Source organism: Eucyclogobius newberryi, unplaced genomic scaffold (genome assembly GCF_026437365.1).
Source record: "Eucyclogobius newberryi isolate DKJ021-1_F unplaced genomic scaffold, fEucNew1.0.hap1 SCAF_19, whole genome shotgun sequence".
In the NCBI taxonomy this organism is placed as follows: domain Eukaryota; kingdom Metazoa; phylum Chordata; class Actinopteri; order Gobiiformes; family Gobiidae; genus Eucyclogobius; species Eucyclogobius newberryi.
In genome coordinates this window covers 21395715-21422326 of record NW_027315823.1, presented here as the reverse complement: position 1 = coordinate 21422326, position 26612 = coordinate 21395715, and the positions used below count along the sequence as shown (strand labels likewise).

Sequence of the window (26612 nt, the reverse complement as noted above, 5' to 3'; positions counted from 1 at the left end):
GACATTTATTGAGTTGTCTGAGGATAGGGACCCAAAGGCACCATGCGTCTTTTATTGTTAGATACATTTGATTGATTACATAGTCCAACCTCTACTTTGATACAAACAAAGTATAAAATTGCAACGCAACAATGGTAACAAAGACAATAGGCTAGTAAACCACATTAATCAAAACAAACAAAAAAATAAAAGAGAAACGCCCACACCATTCAGAATATAATACATTAGATACCTCATTAATTATCACAATCATGTTTTCAGTGAAGCATATGGCGAACACTGAAAGTCCATAGATGTCAAAAAACAATGGTAGTAATGGCAAAAATGTCTGTATAAAAGATAAATGAGGATAACCTGCAGGGGAGTGTTATTGTATCTCGTTTGTGAAATATGACAATCACAAGGTGCAACCATTTCTTTCAAATATAATACCTTTAGCGTATAGTGTATTTAGCGACAATGTCCAGTGAATCGCATACAGTACAGATATGCGTCCAGCAAGCTCCATCGGAAGTCTTACTGCGAGTCCTGCTTTACTTCCCCGATGGAAATGATCCACCCCCACTTTCCAATTTCCAAACCTATAAATAACAAACAATGGTCATACTCCACAGCACAGAGACAACAGCTCTAGTTTAACATGTCTTAGCTTGATTTCATTTCAAGACTGTCTCAATAAAAATAGACATAAATATGTAAAAAAAAGTGTTTTATTTAGTGTACCATAATTAAATATCACACAGAGGAGTGAAGCAAATAAGCCAACTTCACAGCTTCAAAGTTCTTTTTTAAACAAAAGAAACACTGACTTTGTGCTGGCAGTTTTAACCATGGTCTCTGTGCTGAGTTACATGAACACAATAACAACACAAGTCCCCAGAAGTACTCCTATGTAACATATTCCTTTAGCGTTGGCTGGCTCACAGTATGAACATTAATCTGCTTCAGTAAGGCTACATATCTCAGGGCAAAAATAAGCCCTGCTGTTGCTTCACCCCTTTTGTAGATTTCTTAAGTGCCGCCAAGCACGTCTTCAAAACAGAGAAAACAGAAGACCTTACAAGACTGCAAGATCTTGGCATTATGTCAGGGTGGCAAGAGTACAAGACATCCCAACTGTCAAAAGTCAGTAATAGATAGATGCTTGTAAGACCTGAAATTTATGAAAGTGTGTTATAAACATAGAAAAGCAGTTTCAAATTAATACATTACATAATACACGCCCTCTACAGAGTAAAAAAAAATAAAGTCTACCTTTTAAAAACAGGCTACAATTGAAAATTAGTAATCCCTCTGCACTCCCAAAGCAATGGGAGTATTTCCAATTAAATTTTGACATAAAAATGTTTTTGTTAATTTATAAAATAAGAGGTAGTAAAAAGGCAATCCAAAGTAGCCGGTGATCAAATCTTTGGAGAAAAGGGCACATTCTTTCATAACTTACTGCAACAACTTGGCTCTCGTTTTCCACTTCCACACTCACTCATCTTACATAATTAACATGTCTATTATTTCTTCCAATTCTGCAACTTCCTGCGGTCAAACATTTTAAGCATTTAATGCCGTATAAAGCAAAGGTGGAAACACTGAGAATACTAGTAGTTCTTAAATAACTTGCTTGTCATTTTGCCAATATTCACTTTTTTTGTATTTATTGCATGAGTCCATGTGATAATTTTACAAATCCAAGGGATGTTGTGCCACGCTATCTCAGGCAAAATTTGCCCTCAGTCTTTGACAAGTCTGTAGACGTGATACTGAGCTCCGTGTTCACTCGTAGAAACCTCAAAAACAAAAGCTATGCAGAGCAATGTCTCCTGAGTGTCTCGATTTGTCACCACCTGAAAGTGAAAAATGTGCAAAATAATTACGACCAGTACTGAGGAATTTATTTTTAAAAAGTTACTATTTATATTTTAGCAGTTGCTTTAAAAAAAAAAAAAGAACTTAGTTACTGCCTCATGAAAGTTACTGAAGTTACTGTGCAGTGAACATATGTAATCACATTTTACACTTCTGTGGACAGAGTACTACACACAACTACACACAATACTGTACACGTTTGGTAATATTAAGAATAGCACAGTGTGTAATGTGTAATGTGATCAGTAAATTCCCTTGTAAATAATACTCCCTGTGTTACAGAATAAATCCAAACTAAAACAACATACATACTGGTATATAAAGTTACCTGGAGGATAGTGAAGTTTTCAAGAACACTGTTCATCATATACTTTTCAGGCAAGTGTTTGAGTTTGTGGATAAAGTTGATCATGTACTCGCACATGGGAGAGCGATGGATCCTATAAACACATTTTCCACCTTCCATTCGTGCATATTCTGTCTGTGTAATGGAAGAATATGAGTTAAAACAACCAGGACAATTGTGAAAATGATGGTTTAGTTTGAAAACTGGACTTACCTCTACTTTCTCCACAACCTGCTTCCCAAACGAGCAGACTTTAGTGGAAACTGTAATTGTCATATTTTCATTGCTGCTGTACTGGCTGCTGACACCGTAGAAAGAACCAGGGCCATCTTGCATGCCACTGCTATTCAAGTCAGCCTGAATAGAACAGACATTATTTTAAACATACTCAGTATATTTAAGTGTATCTGCAAGATCTAACCATAGAGGATAGTTCAATTACACACAGCAGTAACTAAATAAGCACAAGATATAAACTAAACCTACCCAGAATTTCACCAAGAAGAAGGCATTTTGTGGGCCCTTTTCATAAAGCTCCTTGAGCCCGCCCTTCTTTTCAGGGAACTTGTCATAGATTTGCCGAATGTCGACAGCTTCTAACAGTGGGTCGCTGTAGGAGGGGTTGGTTTGTCCAATATGGACAAACAGATGTTTGCTATACTGTAAGGGACAAAAGTGGCACAAAGACTTTCAAAACTGGGAAGGAAATCTTATAGTTGAATTCAGATGTGCAATAACAAATGCATCCACTAGATGGCAGCAAAGTAACACCTAGGTCAAAACAGCTATGTACTAAACGAAATAGTGCAAAGTTGTAAAGCAGTATAACTCACATTGTCTGGGTCTCTTTGTACTTCCATAAAGGCTGAGTACTCCAGCATGCGCAGCTTTGAGGAGGCGATGGTCCTGTCCTGCCACACTGGCACTGCAGTGGCAGTCGGGGGTGGGGGAGGTGCTAAGGACTCATAACCTGCTGTGAAGACACAAACACAATCAGAAAGGCGTGTTTGGTTTAGTGATCCACACTCAGTAAGGACTGTACTGGACCTTGTAGGGTTGGGTAGGGCGGCTGTGCAAAAGGTTTGATACTGAAAGATAATAAAAACTCAATGAGACAATGGCAGTTATTCTACAATCAACTGATTTACTTAAGTATATAAATAATATGAACTGTTATTATGTTATGTTAGTGTTAGCATGTGATGCTGCACCAGCAAGGCGTAAGTCCACCTGCATTCTGGCTTTTCAGTGATGCCAAGCAATACTTCTATCATCTCTGAGTAGTGGTTTACATCAGTGCAGAAAACATACAGTGCATAGTACATTAGTTAGTGCTGCTTTGTGCTCTCAATCAGAGCTGAGCTAGGGGAACTTACGCATGGCTGGTGCGGCCAAACCCAGGAGTCCTTCCCGGAAGATCTAGAACCAGCCTGGTGCAGAACAGGTGGACAGTTAAACAGACACTGCATCACCCACCTGGCATTCAAGGATCTGCAAAGGATTACTTACTCCTGAGATGGGCCAGGCTGTCCTTGGATGGGGGCGCGCCAGAACTGCCGTGGAAAAGAAGATGGACAAAAAAGTCAGACATCTCTCCATTTGGTTTTAGTTTAACTTTACATTGTTTCTAATAAAAAAAAGAAAAAATCCTCACTGGTTGGTACGAGGCAGTTTGTAGTGGCGGTAAGGTTTTCACTATACTTGGTGAGACAATCTGTGCGGACGAAAGTGCAGCCATGTTCTGTAAGGCTTTGTCTTTAGATGCCTGGTCCTACAAATTAGAAGAAGAGTCAGATACGGGCTCTAGATGGCACTATACTGTATCCTTGTACCTTAGTTCAGCATTTGTATTTAGCTGATTAATGAATAAATGTAAAATACCAAAGGGTGGAGATGTGGAAGAACAAGTTAATAGAGTTGAAAAAGTAGTCAAGCAATAGTGAAATGTAGCAGATTGAGGTAGTGTGGTAGTTAAGTTCTCATTGGTTGGTCTTTATTGTCATGGGTTACGTCGATTTTGCATTTAGATACCAGCATTGAAGTTTTATCAAGAAATAGCCGTGCAAAGCTTACCAATTCATCGTGGATAAATTGTTCAATATTATTAGAACAAACGTCAAAACAGCCTATTGTATTCTTATATTTGTAGCCTAAATGCATCTCAGCAGGTAAAGGAGTGGTCTTGATGTGAGGGGAAATGACTGACAGAAGTGAGACCCCTGATTAAAGATCAACACCTTGGGCAAAGCAAGCGAAACGAAGGCTCATGGTGAGGGAAGTACAGTATATGCTCCACGGGGAAGGCGGGCAGCAGCGTTCAGAGCAAGGCTGTTTTTGTGTTTGGGGAGAGGGTAAAGCCATGCCAGCAGAGGGCCATAGCGGGGACAGTGCACTTATGCTGCCAAAAAGAGGAGGGAAGCATATTATACAAGTCAAATGCACTTACCAAATTCATTGCCTATATCAAAAAAGGAGAGACACCATTAATACGCCAGGCATGGAGAAATAATTATATTTTGTGTGTTTGATATGAGAAAAGTTAATTGTTTTTTTATTGTCCAATAGACAATTGTATAATTGTATAATTATGACAACTAGAATAGCAGCAGTATGACAGTTATACAGATTTAGTGTTCACTATATGTATGTCAGCAATGTGGCCTTCTTAGTTGGCCTTCTCTCCATTTTATGCAAATTGATTGTGCAAGTTCCTTCAAGAGGAACAAAGATAAGAGTTGCTCATTTATTTGGATTAAATACTGAAGTCTTGCTTTGTGCCCCACCACAACACTTCAAGCAGCGTGTACCATCATCAGTATGATTCAATTAGAATAACATGGTTGGAGATTAGTGTAGATTACAGGGTTAATTGAATAAAAGATGGCAAAGTATCTGTAATACTGGATGTAACGATGCAAATAGAAAAAAGCATGGTTGGTCAGACCAGAGATTTAGACAGGAGAGAAGAGAAAAGAACATGTATGAAATATCAACTTTAACAGTAGGGACAGTTCAGTAGAATGAAGTTTCAGGAAGTACAGTTTAGCTAAAAGGACAGTTGTGAGCTGAAGCATCACGCAGCGAGTGCTCGTCATCACAAGCTCTCTACACTATTACAAAGCAAAAACTTTAAAGTGAACATTTTGAAGTTGCAGTTGGGGACAGGGACAAGCAGACACGTCTATTATAAAGCACTCAGACATCGTGCTCAAGTGTAGCATACGTGCATTAATGTGTGTGTTAAAGATGAACAAATTAGCAATACATTATACATTTGCACAAAAAGCAATAGTCTACTGTCACCGCTTTTTTATAGCTGGCATTCACTCCTCTGCCCAATTTGCCTTGCATTTTAGTGTAAAATTATCATCTGTGAATTGGTTAGTGCAAAGCCAAGCCTTAACAAGCCCGCCGAGGCCACAGTGAAGCGCATACCTTTAGCTTTGACTGGATCTCGCGAGATTTTCTTCGGGCGAGAACCTGCAAGTGGCTAGAAACCTGCACAGAAGAATAGCCAAGGGGAAAGAAGGAAAGAGACAGAGAAGGAGAAGCCGTAACCAAAGAGGAAAGAGACGCCCTGTCAGTGTCGGCCACAGGCCGGTGCTGCACCTACCTTTATACCCGCTTGGTATTCACGAACTTTCTTCCGCGCTAACACCTGTATGTGACTAGACACCTGAAGGAGTGTGAAACAGATTCAGCACAAATCAACATGCACTTACATGCATGCACAGACATGCATGTACCTGAGTGTTTGCAACATACGGACGTTAAAACTGTAGAATGCTATTTTTTATGTTTTATGTATTATATTATCATTTATTTATAGTAATTTCATACGATGAAATAAATTAAATAAAATGCACTATGGCCTAAGAGTAATGCATTTTTTGTGAGTAAATAAGCAGACACTCTTGCAGCTAAAGTTAACTTAGAAGCCAATACAATTAACATTTACAAATAAAAATACATTCTCAACTGCACACATTAAACTGAACTGACATAATTAACTATTAACATGGTAAAGAGGGATTTATCCTTGGTAATCAAAAAATAGTAGTAGTTGTCAAAATTACATTTTCTACACACTCTACACACAGTACAGCTGAACATAAAGTTTACGTAATACAGTTGGATACATTTCTATTGTTGTATATTATTTCTATTGTTGTCAAATAATAACCGGGCAGTTTTAATTATTTAAGGAGACTTTACCTGTTTCCTTGTGCGCGTTTTGCCGGTCCTCAGCTTAATGTACCTTGCAATCAATTCATTACGACCTGCAACAGAAGAAAATAACCACATGGGGGAGATAAATCTAAAGAAAGTTGCAGAACTTTATTTGTTTTCACTTCTGTTGCAGTTGTGAGTCAAATGGCAGGCATAAAAATACCTTTCCATTCAATGACAATGACTTAATGGCTTTAAGAAGCTATGATTCTATATTTTTACAGTTTACTGTGGCTTGTTTGGCATGCCTGTGTTTTGTGCTCACATGACCCTGATGCCTAATTACACAGAGCGCTCAGAAAACACAAGCACCTTTTCATGACATAACATCTACTCTCCACATTCTGCACAAACAGGCTGTGCACAGAACACACTTCTATTCATAGACCCTTTATGTCCTCTCGTCCACCAGCACTGCAAAGCATGGCTACATACAGGATCATATCTGGATGATCATGGATCAGCATCTGTGTTGGGATTTGTGTGGTTGTAAAGTAGGGACCACTGCACCTGTATCATTAGAAATAATAACTGAAACTAAAACTAAACATAAATGGTAAAATGATGAGCCTGGAGTCAGTTTACATAATCCATTCAGTGTCTAGAGGGAGAATGCTTAAACAGTGTTCTAAGAATCCAGACACATAATGACAGGAAAACTCACAAGACTTCTTATTACATACACTCTTCAACACTTGCCCGTCAGAAGGACCTGGTTACTGCAATTACCATAAAAGAACTTGAGGCCTTCTCAGGCTCCTCTGCAGCCATGGTTAGCCAGCACAGCACAACAGTGTGATACTGCACAGAGCCCTCCCCTTCTGCCCCGGTCCAAGGATGAACACGCCCGCTCCAGCGCCTCCGCATTCCTCACATTCCTCGGAGCCTGTCACATCTGTGCTAGGCAGTCTGATTGGCCTTGCCTGAGCACCACCAGAGCTCCATGTGTGCTGCTCTTCTATGGGAGGAGAGGGTTACAGACATACGGCTGGAGCAGAGAAGGCAGCTGATGTTGTAAGTCTGTGAGGAAGCACAAAGCCACGGCTGTCTCTTCCAACAACTGCCACCTGCCCTCACCCCAAAACAACACCACAGTGTGACCCTGTTCACAGCGGACAGCACCTGCTGCTGACCATCCCAGCCAGGACAATACCAGGCCAACCCTGGCTCATCTGTCAGACTAAATCTTCACCACAATCTCACATTCAGCTCAAATTCATTGGAATTTAGCATCCAAAGAGCAGATAGCACAGTGTAAGTCATTATTGTATCCTATCCAGTGCAGCAGTGTTTCTGGAGTTGTACTAGTTCTGTCACATTAGTTGAGAACTAATCTTCTCTGTGTATTTACCTGCAAAAAGGAGAATGTATTATAGTGCTCAGCTTTTGTTGACATCTATTCACTTGTATCTGTACTTTGTATGATCCTCTAGGACTAGTTTTGTTAGTTTATCATTTGGCAGGGTGCTGCTTTCTTAACCTGAACAGAAAGTACATGAGTATGGTGTTGTCAGCGCGGCTGCAGCAGTCTCAGTGGTGACTGAGTGTTGGGCGCACACAGCAGGGTATGACAGGTGCAGACACACTCATACCACATTTACCGCCTGACTTGGCCTCTGCTGCTGCTGCTGCTTCTTCAATACTCCAAAGGTCTTTATGAGCTCTTTTCATTTCAGTGCGATTGCCCAACGCCCACTCGCATCGCTGCAGGCTGCCATTCTCAATCTTGCCTCTGACATGACACGCCTATCTTTTTCTTTCACTACACAGTCGCTGGAATTTTCCACTTCCACACTAGATAGTGAGCAACAAGGTGATCTCCTCTTACTCTCTCTGTTTCTTTGCCCCTCTCATCATGCTCAAACCCTTTCTCCCTATTTTCTCCCCCTGCCTTCTCATAACATTGAGGTAATCCTAAATTGCTAGCATTCTGCTCAGCCATGACTGAAAACATTCCTGACATCTCAGTGAGGGAGCTGACAGGGAAGCACCAGGCCTGCCCAGTCATCACACATACCACTCCAGCCCTCTCCAATACCTTGGCACGCATTGCCCATTTTATACATGCATTTGACCTGCTTCTAATAACCAGCTTCTCAAAGGTCAAACAGACAGAAGCCTTCCTCTAGCACTTACATACTTTCACATTTCTGCACAACCAGTATTGATAGCTGCAGGACTGATAAGTGTATGCTCCAGCCCCAACACACCTGCCAAGGCCAGAAAACACAGCCCCAAAGCCAAACAAGATGGTCCGCATTTTCATAAATCCTCTGAAACAACTGCCCCAGAAGCTGCAGTATGGTGGAAAACCTGCCAGCTACTATCTATGGCATTCCACTCCAGCAAGTAATTATATGACTAACACTGGCAATAATAATGGCCATAATAATTCAAATGTATCTTATCTTTTAAATGTTGAAAATATGAAGAAGTACGTTTAGAATAGCTTAAGCTATACTTTAAGGTAAAGCGATACTAAATTTGTCAACATATTTGGCATCTAGGCAAGGCAAGTTTATTTGTAGCGCACAATTTGTACACAAGGCAATTAAAAGTGCTCCACACAAGAAGAAAAACATGCATTAAAATCACAAAGACATGACAGAAATCAAAATGTCATACATTTTGTCCGTGCTTAGTGATCCACCAGATGGAAAACCAACTCTATTGGACCACAATGGCAGACACTCCAGACACTGTTTCCCATACCTATTTGATATTGCCAGTATGACAGGCGTCTCCGGGACGGCACATCGCTTTTAGACTGATTCTTTCCCATGTTCGACCGTCCCTAGACGTCAACGCGCTATCTGCCTCTGCACACGTCTGTGCTGAGCATATGTATCTTTTACGACGACTCTATCGTCAACACCTCCGCTTTTGTATCTTTAACGATGGACCCAGTCGCTCTTGATCAGTGGGTAGGTGCGCTGGGCTCTTCCTGGACTTTGCAGTGGCCTTAGTGCCGACTGACAATCTAACCAGCGTGTGTTCTAGGGTTGTGGTTGTCTAAATACATGTCTATCAATTAGTTGCTGCAAAAGCTCTAAAAACTATTCAATATCTCTATGATCTGACCATGTATCTGACCAAAAACTGCACTCACAAGACAACAACTGCAGAGGAGTTCTTGAAAAAATAAGTCTTTGAAGAGAAAAGTAGAGGGAAACAGTGTATTTATGTGTAAAAAGCTGTATTAAACTCATTATTCACTCCCAAATCCTCAGCTAGCTCACTTCATGTCTTCTCCTTTTTGCTATTGTCCAGTATACATCCTTAAAATATTCATAAAATAATTAGTTAAATAATAAAAAATGTGGTTGGACTTGGACACCATTGACATCCGAAGCAATAATGCAAGAGAAATAGTGGCATAAGGAAGGAGGTGATATCAGCACAGTAGTCGTCATGTTGGGGTGATGATAAGGGTTGATTAAAGAAAAGAAGAAAATGCTTTTGCTCTTGAGGGTTTCAGTTTGGAGTCACTTTGTCAAATATCTCAAAGCCCATGGACAGAAAGATTAAAACAATAAAAGACGCTACAGTGTATGTGCACTCAAAGATTAGACTTGGAAAGATTGTGTATAATAGTTTATCCGATCTTTGTGTGCTCTCAAACAACTTCTTTACACAGGCTCAGAGCAGGTGTTTTACACTTGAACTTTATGTCACCCCCGCTGCAACATTAATCATTGGCAAAGCTACTGAAAACTCTAGACATATTTGCGGGAAATGTATATATAGATATATATATATATAATCTTTTTTTTTTTTTTCTCACACTAACGTTCCTGGAGGAGATTTTGGTATTGGCACTAGAGACCTGCTTTTGGAGGGCGCTGGGATTTATAGAATGCAAGGTAGACAGTATTACATGGAGTGCTATGGTTAACATTCCCCTAGTATAACGTCAGGGCAGCTTTTAGATGTCTGAGGTAATGGCCTTGTGAGTGGCCTTCTTCTCTGGCATGTCTTGGCTCCGGCAGCAGCGCCTCAGATGACTTCTTGTAAGAGGAGAGGGTGTTTAGTCCGCTTGAAAAAGGGTCTCTAAAGAGCGTCCAACGGTTTGTTGCTAAGGGGACTGATTTGTGCACCGCCGGCTGCTTTGTTGACATTCACATAACAAATGTGTGGGCCTGGACACAACACTGCCCGGCCAAATGGGATGACTGAAAAGGCAAAGTAAACAGAATGCAAAGAAAATGTTCAACAAGAATAAGTCATAGTGGTAAAAGCTTTTTTACATTGAGCAATATAATTTCCATTTCCCATTTCTGTAGCCATTAAAACGCTTTCCAACAAAAAATAAATAATAATTATTGCATTTTTAAAAACAAATTTACATATTTTGTACAGTAATGTACATCATTCCTACATTTATATGTAAGTAAATGTAATACAGTGAAATAACTGTCTTTAAGAGCATAAATCTGAGTCATAACAGACACCGTTACAGCGGCTTGGTTTTCGGAGGTATTTTTTGCTTGACGTCACGTTTTAAACCGTAATAATCCTGAACGGCATACAGAAACCATGAGTGAGAGTCTGATGGCAGAGAGTGATGGATTTTATGGTTTGACTGTAGCTGGAATCAAACTCAGCTTTTCGAGACATGACGGACAATAATTAGAGGGCAGAAAAGTCTTACAAAGCATTGCTCAAGGGAGTCGAGTTACAATGGTGAAAAGAACATAATTTTACAAAACCAAAAAGTAGAGGTTTGTTGAAGACATGAAAGGAAAAAAGGGCTTTACCGCAGAGTTTGTTGTTGGTGAGCAATTTCCACTCTAGAACACAACTTTTACTAAACAATGGATTTAGTTAACGAGAAGATGTGGCTAACAACAAACAAATGTGATCAATTTCCGACACTTGGAGGTAGACCAAAGCCCGTGCATCCATCTGGCATTTCTCATGAGCTCAACACCTGCAACTTAATGAACGCGCTGCAGGAACGAGCATAACCCCTAAACCATATGGATGCTTCCAATTTTCAATAGAACAATATGTTTGCGTCTACGCTCATGCTGCGTTAATTGTCGTTAAAATTATACACCTCCGCACAAACTTTGATGACAACCGGCAAAACTCGACCAGTTAGACCGGTGTGGGGAGATATTGCATTCGAAAAAACTTACAAACGAGCATGTTCTGCGACTCTTAAGTGCTTGAGAGGAGGTAATAAAAGCATGAGGGAAAAACAAAGTGAACAGACAGGTGTAAATCATGAGACGCGGGGCTCAGGACGGCCATAACCTGGAGAGACACGGCAGGGCGACTGGAAGAACCTGCCCCTGGGTCGTCCTGCGCAACAAGCCCAGACATGAAAGAGAGAGCAGCGCGCCAAAGAAAACACACTTCTGTTTCAAATCCACAACCACTTTAAGAATTGTTCAGTTTTTCCATTATTCTATTAAAGACATGCTTACGGATGTCACTTAAAAATAATAATAATCAGTTTGTCAGATCATTAATCATGTAAAATTACCTTTAATGAGCTTTTGTTATGACCTTATTTCCTCATCATTAGTTTATAGTACATTACATTATTATATTTTGATTGATTTGTGCATGTTTGAGTATGGTACTCCTGAATTTGAAGCTTGAGTGTTCAACGAATTCAGACTCCAGGTCCTAGATGTTGTTTATTTTTTTAAATGTCACATTCCAACAATGAAAAAACATTTTTTTTAAAACATACATTAAAACATACATTAAAATATGATGCTTGTTATGTTGAAATGCCACTATGAAAAGCCTGGGGTTTATCAGTTCTCCAGTTTTGAGCAGGAATCTATTTTCAAGCCGTTTTAGACCAAAATGTAAAATTGTGATCCACGACTGTTATAGTTTAATACTAAATACCTCCAAAAACACAATATGTCTTCTTTAACAAAGCACTTTACAGATTAACTCAATATGAAACCAAGTCATTGTCAAACTACAATATGTAATGACTATAACTGAATCAACTGAATCTTTTTCTACAATCAACCTACAATAACTAATTATTGTTGAATTGGATTAAACACTATTTCCTTCTTTGGAGCACATCTGTTTACTAACTCGTCTCCTACACAGCACAAATCTCACTCTCGTGTTGAATCTCACTATACACTTTTATATTAAGTGGTTTTCTGTGTAATGGAGCCATCAAATCTCGGAGCAGTGGTTTTCATTTTCAGGCTTTGTATTGTATGCTAAAAAGTGGTTTGTAATGGCTTTCCAATAGTTCTGAGGTCATTTGTGTAAAATATATTCATAATGCATCAATCAGAACCATTCAAAGTGTGGATGGAATATTTTAAGATGAAAGTACATCATTGGGATGTTTCCCTTTGACCACAAGTATCTGTGGCTTGTTGCTTCATTTACTACGACACAATAAAATGTTTTCTTTCTTTCTTTTGTGTGTGTACGTTGCCACTCACCATACATCTTGCCCTCGTCTGACAGGATGATCTTTCTGCGTCCACAGGGAGGATAAATGGCCAGCGCCTCCTGGAAGCTCTGCTCGATGTCGGGGCTCCACACTCCCTCTGCGTCTCCCTCCATGGTTTTGTCGTCATTGTCCCCGTCCAGCCCATCCTCAGGGCTGCCGTTGGCACTCCACTCGTTGGACGCAATGGTGACGGCTCCCCCTGGGCCCGACCCCGAGCCCCACAATCAAAACACCTGGAGCAGACCTGGACAGAAACATGCAGGACTGTTAGCATACGGTCTAAACCCCATTGCATTCTCCACACGGTCCAAGAAGGGCTTCACTTGGACCGTGTGAGGAATGCACTATCACTAATCATTTATAGTAGCATTATAATTACTAGTGTGTAACTCTTGACAGACAGCCTTTTAGTTGTCAGAATCTGAATCAGGTTTTGAATGAACAGAATTCACAAACATTGGAACTTGCTTTGGTGATTCTGTGCCACATATAACAATGAACAATAAAACAACCTATATTAAGTTAAAAAGAAAAACAATAAAAAATCCGATGGATAAGAGCTCTTCACGGGTGTAAGAGACATACATAAGACACACAGTTAACGAACAAAAACAGACAAAAACAAAGAGCACCGAAATGCATAGGCAGCCTTCAGCGGCACCATCTTGGACGTTGAATCGTTGTGCCATTCCAGTTTAATTACAGCACTGTCTTTGTTTTTCCAAGACATTGTGGCAAGTCTTTTCATAGTGCGTGTAACTGTAATTTATGACGATTAAATTGGTTGTAGTTTATGTGTTTTAGTGGCAATCAATTATATTAGTCATTTCAGCATTCAGCAGAAATCTAAATTCAACTACACTTGTTGTCTTTCAGGACTTATTCTTCTACATAGGGCAAGAATTGAGAGGATTTTTGGGGTTGAATATTTACAGAGTTTACAAAAGTAGCCTTAAAGGTCAAATGTTTTATGTTATTTGGGTTTGTTTCAGACACTACTGAGTTGATGGCAGTCATTAAATGTATGAATAAACAATGCTAACCATACACTTATTACTATAATTTCCTCCTTTTAATTTCTTTGAAACAACTAAATGAGTTCAAGATATTCCATAAAATTAAGTTTAAAGACCACACTAATCAGCTGCCCTCAAAGAATTCTTGTGGTCTGGGAACTGTGTCCCAATGCGGTCGGCTTATGGCTGACTGCAGGCAAAGATCCTAAGTGTTTTTCAAGCTGCCTTCTTAGTGTTGGATTGGATTTGAAATGAAAGGTCACTCAGAACATTGTCATAACTTGTTTTTACATGAGCATGTATTTAACATCAATATATGCAGATATAGCAACAAAAAATATATACATCCAGATTCCAACGATATATTATCAACTAGATCTATAATGACACTAGACTCTCAACTAGATTTAAATAATTCTCCGTTCTTTGGGTATTTTGTAAGTAGCCTGAACATTTAGTAAAATTAAAGAGTATTAAATGTTATTCTGGAGGACTAACATCACTGTCGCTTATGCTGATTATTAAAAAAGAATGTTTTTGTGGTATCAAAATAGTACATGTATATATTTTGTATCATAAGAGAGTTTGAAACGTTAGTACTGTGACAACACTAGATCAATCTAATAATTTCAGTGAGGAAATTAATATGAAGTTAAGTAAAGGATAAATCCATTTTAAATGTTTGTTAATCAGAATATCTTCATTATGTTAAATTATACATACCAGTACATACATAACTAATAAACTCTCCAAGTCCCCCTGCTTGTACCACACACACTCACAACTCTTAACCTGTAATTTATGGAGGTCACTGGAGCCAAAAGAGAAAATATTCACAAGCCCAGCTGCTAATTTTAGCCTGAAGGGTGCTGCTTATGGTAGACTCTGAGAGTCAGGGTTACGGTGCTAAAACTCAACACTAAAAACAGGCTCTCATCATCTGTCTTCCTTTGCACACACCACACCACAGCACTTCTAATCAGCGCTAACCAGGAGCATAGCTGGAGAGGCGTAATGCTTAGGCTTATGTGCTTCAGAGTTTGTGTTGTCGCGATACTAACATTTCTAACTCCATTTTGATAGCAAGGAAGAGGTCTGATACTCGATCACAATGGTAAAAAAGACACAATTTTCAACACAAAATAATGGTACTTTCTTTTCTTTTTGTTCATACTTTCTTCTGATAGTTCTGATAAAGCCCAAGACTGTTCTAAAACTGTTGTTGTCGTTCTTGTTGTTGTATCAATACTAAACTAGATACTTCAAATGAGGGCACTCAGGATAGAACTGTGATATGGATTCCATTGTGGAACATACGTAAAAATAAATAACTACAACAAAATTATTCATCATAGTAATTTGTCGACCAAATCGATGGAAAACCTTTAACATTCCAGATTCATGTCATTACAGTAGTGTCTTTATACCTTAAGGTAACTTCTGCATCTGAGAGTCCAGACTTCACTGTGATTGGTTATATCCATCTGTCACTCAGAGACTGACCAATAGGAGGAATGTTACAATGTTAAATTACATCATAATTTTCTTGGAGCCAGTTCAAGATTTGGATTTAAAATACCGGTAATTAACTTAAATATAAGAATCTGTGTATTGCCTTGAAGAGGTTATAAAAGTCTGTGCATTGGGTAAATCTACCTGTCGCTCTCTCAGAACATAAACTAGGAGGTGTGTGTGGGGGGGAATGTCTTTGTTTGACCATAGAGCTGAATTCAAAAGAAAACTAGTGACTCAAAATGTGGCATATGTATCAAAAAAGCAGATTGTCATAGGAATGCGATCATGATACAATTTTAACACCATATTTCCCAGCCCTAGTGGAGTGGTGCACACGCTCACAGTAAAGAAATTTCTGAATGAATTTCTGAATGAATTTCTGAGCAACATTCTTGTAACCATAGTTTAATGATTAATTAATATATGGGAAACATTCCAAAAATGTCATATGCAATATTCAGTTTGTTGCTTGAAATGTACATTTATTCAGTTTTACTAGGGGTTTAGCTAATAAAAGGACACATCTGTTGTATTGAAGCTAAGATTTCGTTTTAGTTTCTTAGTTTGATAACTCTATTCTTCTGCTGGTCAGCTGCGTGTCTGTAACAAAAATAATGTCCTTTTGATTCGGATTCGAAGCCAACATTGCCAACATTCAGAAGTATTATGAGTCGCTACCATATTGAGAAAGTCAACAGTTGAGCACAAATCAACAGAGTTAAATTGTGCTCAACTATCAGGGGTTAACTCAGGGTGTGCCAGACCACGTTAACCCATTGTGGCCTGAACATTTCATGAATGGCTCGACAGACAGGTGCCTGAGGCCTATGACCTGGGGGCACACACAGGAGGAACATGGCGGTCGCTCTATATTGTTGATCTTCAATGACAGCCGAGAAAATAGAGGCAGACCAGGGCCAAGAGGAAGCCCAAACACAGACGAGTGCGACATGCGACTGTGGCCCCAGAGAGAGCAAGAGAACAAGAGTATGTCGGAGTGCGGCGCTGTGCAGAAAGAGCTCTCCGGCGATAGAGGGGCCTGAATTCCAGACATGTCCTTATTAAGAAAGGGCTGTGAGTGCGCTCTGTTTCTCCTCCTGCCTCCCTTCACTAACCCCCACCTCCGCACGCCGCTCTCCAACTGCTCTACCCAAATAAGGACAGGGACCAGGGGATCGCGGTGGGGAGGGGATGGGCGCTGGTGGGTGGGTTGGCTGGAGAGTGCACAGGACACAGGGGTGTGTGTGTGGGAGGCAGAGGGGAGACTGGGGGAGGGTGCTGTCCAATTTAGGCGTCCACTTTGGGGTTTGGAAAACAGTGGGATTGTTCCTTCTGGAATGCAACATCAGCATTGAACAAGCTGAGCCGCTGAATGGGCCGCATTGTCAGAGGAGTCAATTTTCAATAGAGCTTAGTAATGGAGTCACCAGACTTTAATAATCATAGTAATCAGAAACAGGAACACGGGTCACATAGGACATACATCTCAAGAGTGAATTCAAAATGAGACGCTTAAAACATGTTTAATTTATGTTTTTCAAGTGGTTTGGGTGTTGTCGTAATTAAAACTTAAATTTAAGTAGATAAATCACTGTAACATACACACAAACACACACACACACACACAAATTGTGTAAATGTGAATGCCAAGCTTATTCTTGGAAGTATGTAAAATACCTTAGCCTATTGTTGTCAAAAATATGATACACAGATATCAATTGATACAAAACTAGTATCAAAACTCAATTGTGCAAGTATCAATACTGTACAAAACACATGATACCTTTACTAAATAGTTTTTGAATGGTCTCCTCTTGATCTATATGCAAGTATAACAGGGGTTCACACCCTTTTTAGGCCGGGACCCTGAAAGTAACCGACCCAGGATTCACACTGCAAAATCAAAGTTCCGAAACCATTAGGATCAGGTTGAATTGTGTTTAGTTTATTGTGTTATTTGCCAAAATCATCTTGCGACTAGGTATGTCACCATATAAAATGTTAGTGACATCAAACTTTCTAACAATTATTATTTGCCGGTTCTTAATAAATTAAACAACAGAATAGATATTTAGTATAGTATTATCATTGTGGTATTGAGTATCCAGACTGGCACCTAAATCGAGTTTGAAAAGTTCTTAATGGCCTGACAGAAACACACAGTCCAACCCTGAGTGTGACTGTGCGTATCACATGGGATCCATCCGACAGAATGGCATGCTACTCTCACATTGACACAAAAAACAGGGACACACCTCCTCTCTCCACTTTTCTGGGAGTCAGGCCATTGGACCAACATGCTACAGCAGAATTCCAATGTGCGGCAGGAATGTAAATAACACGGCAAAGCAATGCGCTGCACAAATTCATTCAAACTACACCATTCATGCACCAGAATCCCTATAACCAGTACCTTGTCCCCACGCCAGGGTGACTTGTGTTAATAAACCATAGTTTCAGTTTAGAGTTTACATTGTAACGTGCTATGATATGAGCCAGTGTATTCCAGTAACATGGATGAGTCACTCTTACTTGGCCGGTCACTGATGAAAGGGAAGGGAATCTGTCCAAGCTATGAAGGAAATCTTCAATAAACATGAAAACAATCAGGTTTTCGTGCGTTAAACACATTCATTTCCTGTTCTATTTTCTGCATTTATCTTAGTTCACACATGAGGTCATCTGTGTCAGATGGATTTGTACTCAGAAAGCGGAAATCCAAATGTCAGTCTGTACCATCAGATGGGAACATAATCACCCCCAAATACAGTTTTCATTTATTTTTTATTTAAAGGTGCACTATGTAGCCATCGATGCTTTGTCAGGTGACACTTGTTCAGATCTATGGAGAGGCAATCCCGCTCACAGTAAGAATGCAGGTTTTTCAGGGTATCTTTGAGCAACTAAATCACCAGTTATTTAGCTGTAAAACAGCTGCAGTACATCCAGAATGCTGCTGCTCGGGTCCTGACTAGAACCAGGAAGTAAGATCACATTAGTCCTGTTCTCAGGTCTCTGCACTGGCTCCTGTGGCTCAGAGAATAGACTTTAAAGTACAAGTTTCTCCATGGCCTAGCACCAAAGTACATCTTGGATATGTTAGTGCCATATGAACCATCTCGGACTCTGAGGACCTCAGGGACCGGCCTCCTGCTGGTGCCCAGAGTCAGGACTAAACATGGGGAATTGTTCTTTCAGTTTTATACAGCTAAAACCTGGAGCAGTTTTCCTTCTACTCTGTGCAAATACAAATCCGCCTCCACTTAGTTACAAAATTTAATTGTTTCCTCTGATAAAACAGGTTATACAGTGACATCATTATTTTTAGTGGAACAAAAACAAAGAATCTTAATTGACTTAGCACCAGCACATTTTCAACCTGACACCAAAAATATCAAAGGTAGATTGCCGTTTGTTACAAATAAAGCTATTGTACCAGGAAATGGAGGAGGCCCAAGTTTGTTTTCTTTCAGTATTTACTTGTGGGTCTGCTGTTAAACACACTAGTGTAAGCGCAAAGGTGGTTTGAATTAAGTTTTGGGAACATTTCTGATTTGGCAAAGGATTATTTTACCCATGATGTAACTATCGGTACATTTAGAAATTCATTCTGGAGGACATATTGTCAAATGTTTTTGTTTCAATAAGTGACAAAACTAGAGTGGATCTATGATTGGCCTTATGTTTTGCTCCTGATCATGCTCAATGTGCCTACAACATTTATCCAGGCTTAGAATTGGCACAAATGATTCTAGTTTGAGGTTTTTGTGGATACATTTGTTGTTTAATAGAAGTAAACTGTTTCTTTGACTGTGAAAAGAAATCAAAAAATGGACATACAAACAATGCGTGAAAAATTGAAACTACTATTGAAAAAATTCAAATATTAGTAACCTCTTCAATAAAGAAGCTTGCACTCCTAAAAAATCTCTCTCTCTCTCTCTCTCTCTCTCTCATTCAGTCCCTTTTACTCAGAGGCTGCCGCAGATTGTTAGCAGACTTCCTTGAAATCTGTCTCCTCACTGTAGATTAAGCAAGGCTGTTCTGTTTGCAAACCCACCCACTACGCGATTTGTCCACGTCTTTTCAAACGCACCCTTTGTTGAGGTGCTGCTCGAGTTGGGACACTTGTTGGCAGAGAACGGACCCCCGCTGGCAGCCCAAGAACCCCGTGCTCGGCTAAGACTTACGCACACCTCAACGATCCAGCTTTACAGACACACAAACAGATGGAAAAGTGACACTGGCAGCCAGGACAACACAGTGTAGTTAAGGTTGAAGGGCGCACACAGATGTAGAGTGAGTGTAGAGACCCCCCTCCCGACCCGAGCCGCACACACCAACAGCCACACAAATACACACTTGACAGGCAAAACAACAGGAGTTGGCGGCAGAAGGAGCAGCTGCTCTCTAAGGTCAGATTACAGATAAAGAAAACATTTTAGGTTTCAGGCCAGGAAAGCTGGACAAGACTTCATCTGCTGTGCACACGTTCAACTGAGAGTACATGTAATGTTTGTTTATTTAGATAAAGCAGGAATCTTTAAACATTTTGCCAGCCAATAGAAACGTTGGAAGATGAGAACAACTTTAAATATAATTGCAATTGGATCAAAATCGCTATTTTAATTGATGCAAGTATTCTATCACAAAAGCTGCAACTATTATGGTCGTAGAAATTACAACAAAATGGCCTGTTTTTTTTTACGGAAAACACTTGTTAACCCTGTAGTTTAGCCCTTAACAAACATGTTCGAAAATGCATGTGATTCTTGTGTAAGTGAATAATAGCAGTTATTATTTAAAATGTTCGGTCAAATGTTAATGCTCCTGGATATGTTTAAAATGTCATATTTATCCTGATTTCAAAATAGAATTATAACACTTAATTTGCATTGCTTCAGTTATTTTTAATACTAGCATGCTTGAACACTATTCACAGCTCAACAGCTTGACTGGAAATATTGCACAATTGGATGTTGCCAGTGATCAAATTGCATAAATGGGCATATGTTCTTAAGACTCAGTGGATTTTTTTTCTGGTTCAAACTGTTTTTGTTTTTTTTGTATCTAGGCTCGTCACTGGCACAAAGTTTGGCTGAATAATTATGGGCAAAAGTAAAATAGAAGGAAGTAAACTGAAGGCTGATTAAGTATTGGTAACACAATCGTAATCCAAACAATTGCAATGTGAAGCCTGAGCTTTTATTGTGACACTTTTTGTGACAGCGTTTTTGCAAACGTCAGCGTCTTCATTCCTCTCCCTTTAAAGTCGACACGTTTGCCGTCCTCACACTTATAAAACCTACACAAAAAAAAAAAAATTCAAAGTGACCAAGCCTCCCCTGTTCTTTCAGTGTCTGTGTTTGGGCCTAATAAATTCTCCCCAGCTCCTCCAATAACTTCCTCCTACTTCCTATCTGGCACAGCGCTCAGGAAACAATCAGAGCCCAGAGTGAGCGAGAGGTGGGCAGGACAGCCAGCAGCTAACACGGCAACCAACTACGAGAGACAGACAAAAATTGACAATCTTACGACGCTTTCACACAAAAAAAGGAGTTTGTGTGACTTTATATTGAGTTGGGAAATAAACATGGCAAATTATGTATATCCCATAAAGGCGACATTTTAGCGTTAATGCTAAAAAAGAGGCTTGTTTTTAGTTTTAATGACTTTCTGTGCCGGTCGTTGTTTTATTTTATCTCACGGCGCAGCTGGTACTGTTAACGCTTTGAAAGGCATTGAAAAGCTGTGATCCAAGTGCGGAGGGAAAGACTGACACAAAGCAGAGAGGAGAGCGCCAGGGAGCCTCTCGTACAGCCTGAATCAGCGTTTTAATCGGAAATTTTCCAGGGAGCATAACGGAGAAGCCTCTCGTGTCTGAATTGGTCATTTTGTGGCGAAGGGAGCGGTTTGAAGCCATAATCTGTGAAACCTTCAGGATATGCATAACTCCACACTAAAATGCAACACGCCAATAACTCATCTGAGGACATAAAATGGAAAAGGGAATTCGGGGCTTTGATTTGCGTAATAGGAAGGGTTTTGCGAGGACATTTTTTTTTTTTAGAGATGTGGAAATCAAAGAAATAACAAGGGGAGTAGGTGATGCAAGTTCAAAAAGAGAAAATGTCTATGTGCCTATGACCTTCTTGACAATTACTGTACACTTGTATTGTTGACCTTTTGGTAAAAGGGCTGTTTGAAGCAAAAAGAGTAAAACAAATCTACCTTACCTTGAAAATGCTCATTTGGTCAGTGCAATTCTGCCTCAGTCCAGTGTCTGTGGTTCTAGCTGCACTTTTCACTGTTTTTCTTTATAAATATTGTGCAATTTTGTTTGTGACTATCCATTGCTGAAATAGATACTTTCTGTCTTCATTCATTATTCATTATCCACTCATGTTGGCACACCCTGTGTAAACCTAAAAAGCATCAAGTATACAAAAAGATTATTTCAAATGAAAAATATATTTTTCTTGGTAATGACTATATGAACTCTAAGAAACAGGAACAAAATGACACTTTGCTTTTCTATAACTGTAATCTAACAGCATTAGTAGGCCCTATTTGCCACATGGTAGACAGAAACATACGTGTCTTTGATCGCTCTGCCAGCCAAGGCCCAATAATGCAAACTTTCACATTAGATTTCCCAATAATCAGATACTTATCCTCAACTGTACTGCTAATTATAAAAGTAGATTCTTATAATCCCTGCTGACACCTGTGTGCAGCTAAATTTAGGACAAACTGAAACAATAACGCAGGCTGTTAGTGAATCATCCCCCCAACCCAAAACAGAGTGAGTGCTGGGATTAGAGGGGTTTCACATGGGTGCCCTTGGGTCAGTGGAGCTTGGGTGCGACACACACACACACGAAGCACCGGCCTGGCCCGCTGCTACAGTCCTGTTATCTGTAATGGAGGTAGGAGCAGGCACACACACCCGCACAGCCATTTGCCTCCTCTGCTCATCGCCAAAGCACATTTATGTCGTTTGTAACAGTTGGTCGCTGCAGCAAGAACAACTGAAACGTTTGGGGACAAGTCGCACAAAGGCAGTACTGTTCTCGTGTCCAGGCTCCTCCCCTCAGGGGTCTAAACAGGAGGCCCAAAGGATTATCTTTTTAAAAAAACGCATGGTTTGGATCATATGTAAACACGTACACTGTTTTAGCATGAATGTCAGGCTGATGAATTATTACAGTGTGCACGATGAGTGAGGTAAGGGGAAACATTTAAGGCTGTACCTCACTGTCGGAGTGAAGTCAGATAAAGAGTGGCCTTAGCACAACTCAACCATTACAAAGCTCTGGTTTGACATAGTGAATAGTTTGATATACAAAGTACACAAAATAAGCAAATTGTAACAGTGGCCATTTGTACAGACTGTGCCTTTAGTGGTGGAGTTATAAGTAAAAGGAAAGTGCAACATACAGTCATTTCATATGGTCCATTTGTTCATATACGCAGGGGACATTTCCAAGACTCAGCTCCACGATTTTGGAAAGAAATGATTACCAAAGCTCAGTCAATACCTAAGCTAGTCGCTAAATGTTGAATGTTGAGGCACTGGGTGGCCAGTTCAATTCTCACTAGAGACACTGTAGGGTTGAAGAGTCCACAAAGTTATGTCGCTGACTGTGAGAAGAGGCGCTTTCGACATAAAAACTGCCATGTGTGCACTTTACAGAAATAATTGATTCATTGTGTTTATCATATCCAACGACTACAAAAATGACATAATCAAGTTAAAATTATTATTCACACTGACTCTGAAGTCCACTCCATTTGCACATAAAACTTGGAGCAGGTTTAAGCTTTTTTTCTTACTTGTGGAGTATGTTCATAATATCAGCCTTTTTGTGCTAAATATGTCCTACTTTCATTTCATCTGTTTGGTCGATTCATTTTTAAGAGCACTGATGCACCAACCTCTGTCCGAGCAAATAATAACAAATGTTTGAATAATCGTGATTTAGATTATTTTTCAAATAAACAGGGTGATTATTTTACTTAAAATCGAGCAGCCCTGATGTGAATGAGCAGCAGAGGCGCGAAGAAAAAAAAGATAGAAGAGCTCAATTTCGAAGGGCTTTTTGTAATAATTTAAGATAGTAGACCTAGACTAGATTATTCACTTGGCCATTTAGTCTTCTCTGCTGAGTTGCGGGATTGTCTCAAAGATCCCGTGTGTCCTTGGAAGCACATGTGAGTGGTATTTGTCCAGAATGGGGTAAACAGAGGGGCAAGTGTCCACCATTTGGATGAGCACTTTTGGAGGAAACCAAAACAAAGAGTGCACAAATGGGCCAAAGCTCATTAGTTGTTCTGTGGCTTTAGCACGAGCGGGTGAAGCCTCCGGTGGCAAACAGTCATCAGACCTGCACCCAAAGCAAAGCGCCTGTGCACCCTGGAACTCAGGCACCCGCAATACGAACCCTACTCTAGCCCTAACCCAGCCTTCATTTTGTACTGCAGGATTTGAACACATTGTTGGGGGGACGAAAGAAAGTGGATTGACATTTTGAACATAAATGCTTTGTTACAAATGGGTTTGTGCCAAGAGATCAACAGGGACAGAGGTCTTTTTTAAATGAGTAATTTTAATCATTTTGTACATTTTCACTCGTTATAAAACATATCTACGACTAAAGAACGAGTCAAAGAGTGTAACACTGCTAGGGCTGTCACAAACAATGACTTTAGTAGTCATTTTCAAGCAATTATTTATTCATTTTTGATTAGTCGACCAGTCAAACAATTATTTCTATCGTACAGTGAGACTTTTGGAATATCAACCTGGTGACTGAAGGATTCTAGATAGAGAATATTTACAACTAAACTGTGTTACTGATGAAAATCTGAAATCTTTTTTTTCATATTTTGATTTAATAATGCCACGGTCTTTGTTATAAAGGGTCTTTCCGCACATGTTTTAGAGCCAGTACAGTCCAGATAACGATTACAATTATGAAAAAAATACAATTACAACATACATATTTATATATATACTTTTTTCTTTCGTTCTCTGATGAGCGGCCTTAGGGACCTCAGCTGGGGACTGGAAGAGAGAAAAAACGGCCACTTTAAGGGGATATTACCACAAATAATCTAATTGACCTCTGGCATGAATGAAGTTGTAAAACTTTCCTCTTGCATTCAACTCTCACACAAGCAAATCCACAGCAGCTGCGAAATCATGGAGCATAAAGCTGAAGAAAAACGAAGCACATTGTCTTTAGTGCGCTCGGTTCCTTCATGCGGCATAAAAACCAGGGGAACAGCAGAATGCCTAATCCTTTCCAGATTTAACCATCAGCATACAATCTATTATTAGGCGTCTTGGCGTGTCTCATTTACCAAGCGCACGTTATTTGGTTGTGTTGTGTGGCTGTTTGATTTCAGAACATCATTTCCACATGCTTATATAGAAAGAGGCCCAATGACCTGACAACATCAGCAGAAAAGTGCACCCCATACGTGTTGAGCTGAACATCTGGATCGCTGTCTGCTGAGCTGTGTATAATGGCACCAGGGAAAAAAACGCCTGAATCTTTTCATTTCACTTTGACACAAACTGAAGAGAAGCTGTTTTTGAAAGGGTCAGACTTGAGTGTCAACGGGTTATTCTACTTACAGTGAATAACCAGACTAACTGCATTCTACTGAGTCAAACCGGATGACTCGCAATCACTGCGATTTACTAAAGATTATACAACAGCACAAACAGAGCTGGAGATATTCACACATGTATTTAAGATCTAATACGTGCTTCAACAATTGGCTTGATCAAAAAGGGTTTCCCTAAACCTACTAGAGCAAGTGTTGACTCAAGTTGACTTGACATTTAATTGTACTATTAGCCAGAGCACATATCCTTATGTCACAAATCCTCACCTACGTATGATGTGCTTAGTGAGTCTTCACAGTGACAGCACAGGGCAGCGTGCATCCATAAAGCACAAATATGGAGAGAAAAACTATGTGATACAGTTAAGTGGTATAAAGCCTACAACTGTTTACATTCTAAAACAAGAGTTGTAAACTATTGTATATCACTGTACATACAATTGGAAAACCTTGAGACAAACAAGAGTTAACAGTATTTGTATAAAACATATATATATATATATATATATATATATATATATATATATATATATATATATATACTAAATACTATATATATATATATATATAGTATTTAGTACACAAAAATGCCACTCTTTATATTGAGGAATGTAAATAAACAAATAGTAACATATCATATTATGTGATCAGAATATGTTGCATGGAAATTTGATTGCAAGTTAATGACACTGAATGTTAAAAGTTAAACTATTTTAATTCAACTGGCAAAACCGTTCCCCCTCTTTGTAAGTGTTTTTCTTTAAAAAATAAAAGATAGCAGTATTTAAAAGACATAAATACAGTAGAGTATATTTAAATTTTATATGATAATAGCATGATCATTACTAAAGCCAAAGCTTGTTGAAGTTGTAGTCCTTACCTTGAGCACAGTCTGAAGTTTTGTTTTCCTCCAAATTGCTGTTGACTTTCTCGTTGCTCTTGTGGATATAACTTCAGATTGTTCCTCTGAGTCACGAGGCCAAAAGAGCAGGATCCAGATGAAAACTGTGTGAGAAACAAAACCATCATGTTGAAGATTTCTGGTCTGACAAAGACAGCCTTTTCACCACCGCTAAAGTGATGATTAATGTAGAGCCCACAGAGCTTGTCAAAGTGATCCCTGCACACTGCCATGTCATTTACTATAGACTATCAAACTCCAAATGTTTTCTTCCCTCCCAACGCAGGGAGCTCCGCGGAAAAATGTAAAAAATGACAATGATCTGAAAACTTCACGGAGACAAGCGGCATGAAAAAACTGCGCTGAAAAGTCTGTAAACACAAAGAGCGAACATAAGTTGAAAACTTACCTCTTATGGTGCCTTTATCCTCAGTTTACCCAGTGAGAGCTACTGGTAAATTTGAGTTACTTTGTTATAATTTGGCGACTTGTTGTTTTCCCTAATATTTCTCGGAGGTTTGACAGTATAAGTGGAATGTGAAGTATGACTTTGGTATGAAATCAACGCACTACACTGGAAAACGGAGGGGGAGGGAAACAAGCGTCCGAGGAGGAGCCATTGGTGCGCGTCAATCAACAGCCAGAGGGGCGGAGCCTGCG

At 39.6% G+C, this 26612-nt stretch overlaps 1 protein-coding gene across 4 annotated transcripts; it reads right to left on the bottom strand.

Moving 5' to 3' along the window:
- On the bottom strand, positions 1 to 26537 carry LOC140365606 (transcriptional enhancer factor TEF-5-like). Of its 4 annotated transcripts, none has more exons than XM_072452122.1 (16): positions 26362 to 26537; positions 25932 to 26056; positions 12874 to 13128; positions 6425 to 6489; positions 5823 to 5885; positions 5645 to 5707; positions 4656 to 4667; positions 3864 to 3980; positions 3719 to 3762; positions 3586 to 3639; positions 3257 to 3297; positions 3043 to 3182; positions 2696 to 2869; positions 2423 to 2566; positions 2192 to 2344; positions 1 to 1841 (listed from the first exon to the last, which is right to left on the bottom strand). In XM_072452122.1, exons 3-16 carry the CDS (start codon positions 12995 to 12997, stop codon positions 1728 to 1730), a joined length of 1308 nt encoding a protein of 435 aa, XP_072308223.1. In that variant the 5' UTR covers positions 12998 to 13128; positions 25932 to 26056; positions 26362 to 26537; the 3' UTR covers positions 1 to 1727. The 4 variants fall into 4 exon arrangements, with proteins under 4 accessions (XP_072308223.1, XP_072308224.1, XP_072308225.1 ...); XM_072452123.1 differs by having other exon boundaries at positions 3043 to 3179; XM_072452124.1 differs by lacking the exon at positions 3586 to 3639.
- Between the last annotated feature and the right edge of the window lie 75 nt (positions 26538 to 26612).

Excerpts from the sequence above, each read along its gene's own strand:
- LOC140365606 (XM_072452122.1), bottom strand. The coding sequence starts at position 12,997 with ATGGAGGGAGACGCAGAGGGAGTGTGGAGCCCCGACATCGAGCAGAGC. Across the intron at positions 5,708-5,822 it reads AATACCAAGCGGGTATAAAG|GTTTCTAGCCACTTGCAGGT; the intron begins GTAGGTGCAGCA and ends TCTTCTGTGCAG. Across the intron at positions 2,567-2,695 it reads TCTTCTTGGTGAAATTCTGG|GCTGACTTGAATAGCAGTGG; the intron begins GTAGGTTTAGTT and ends TGTTCTATTCAG.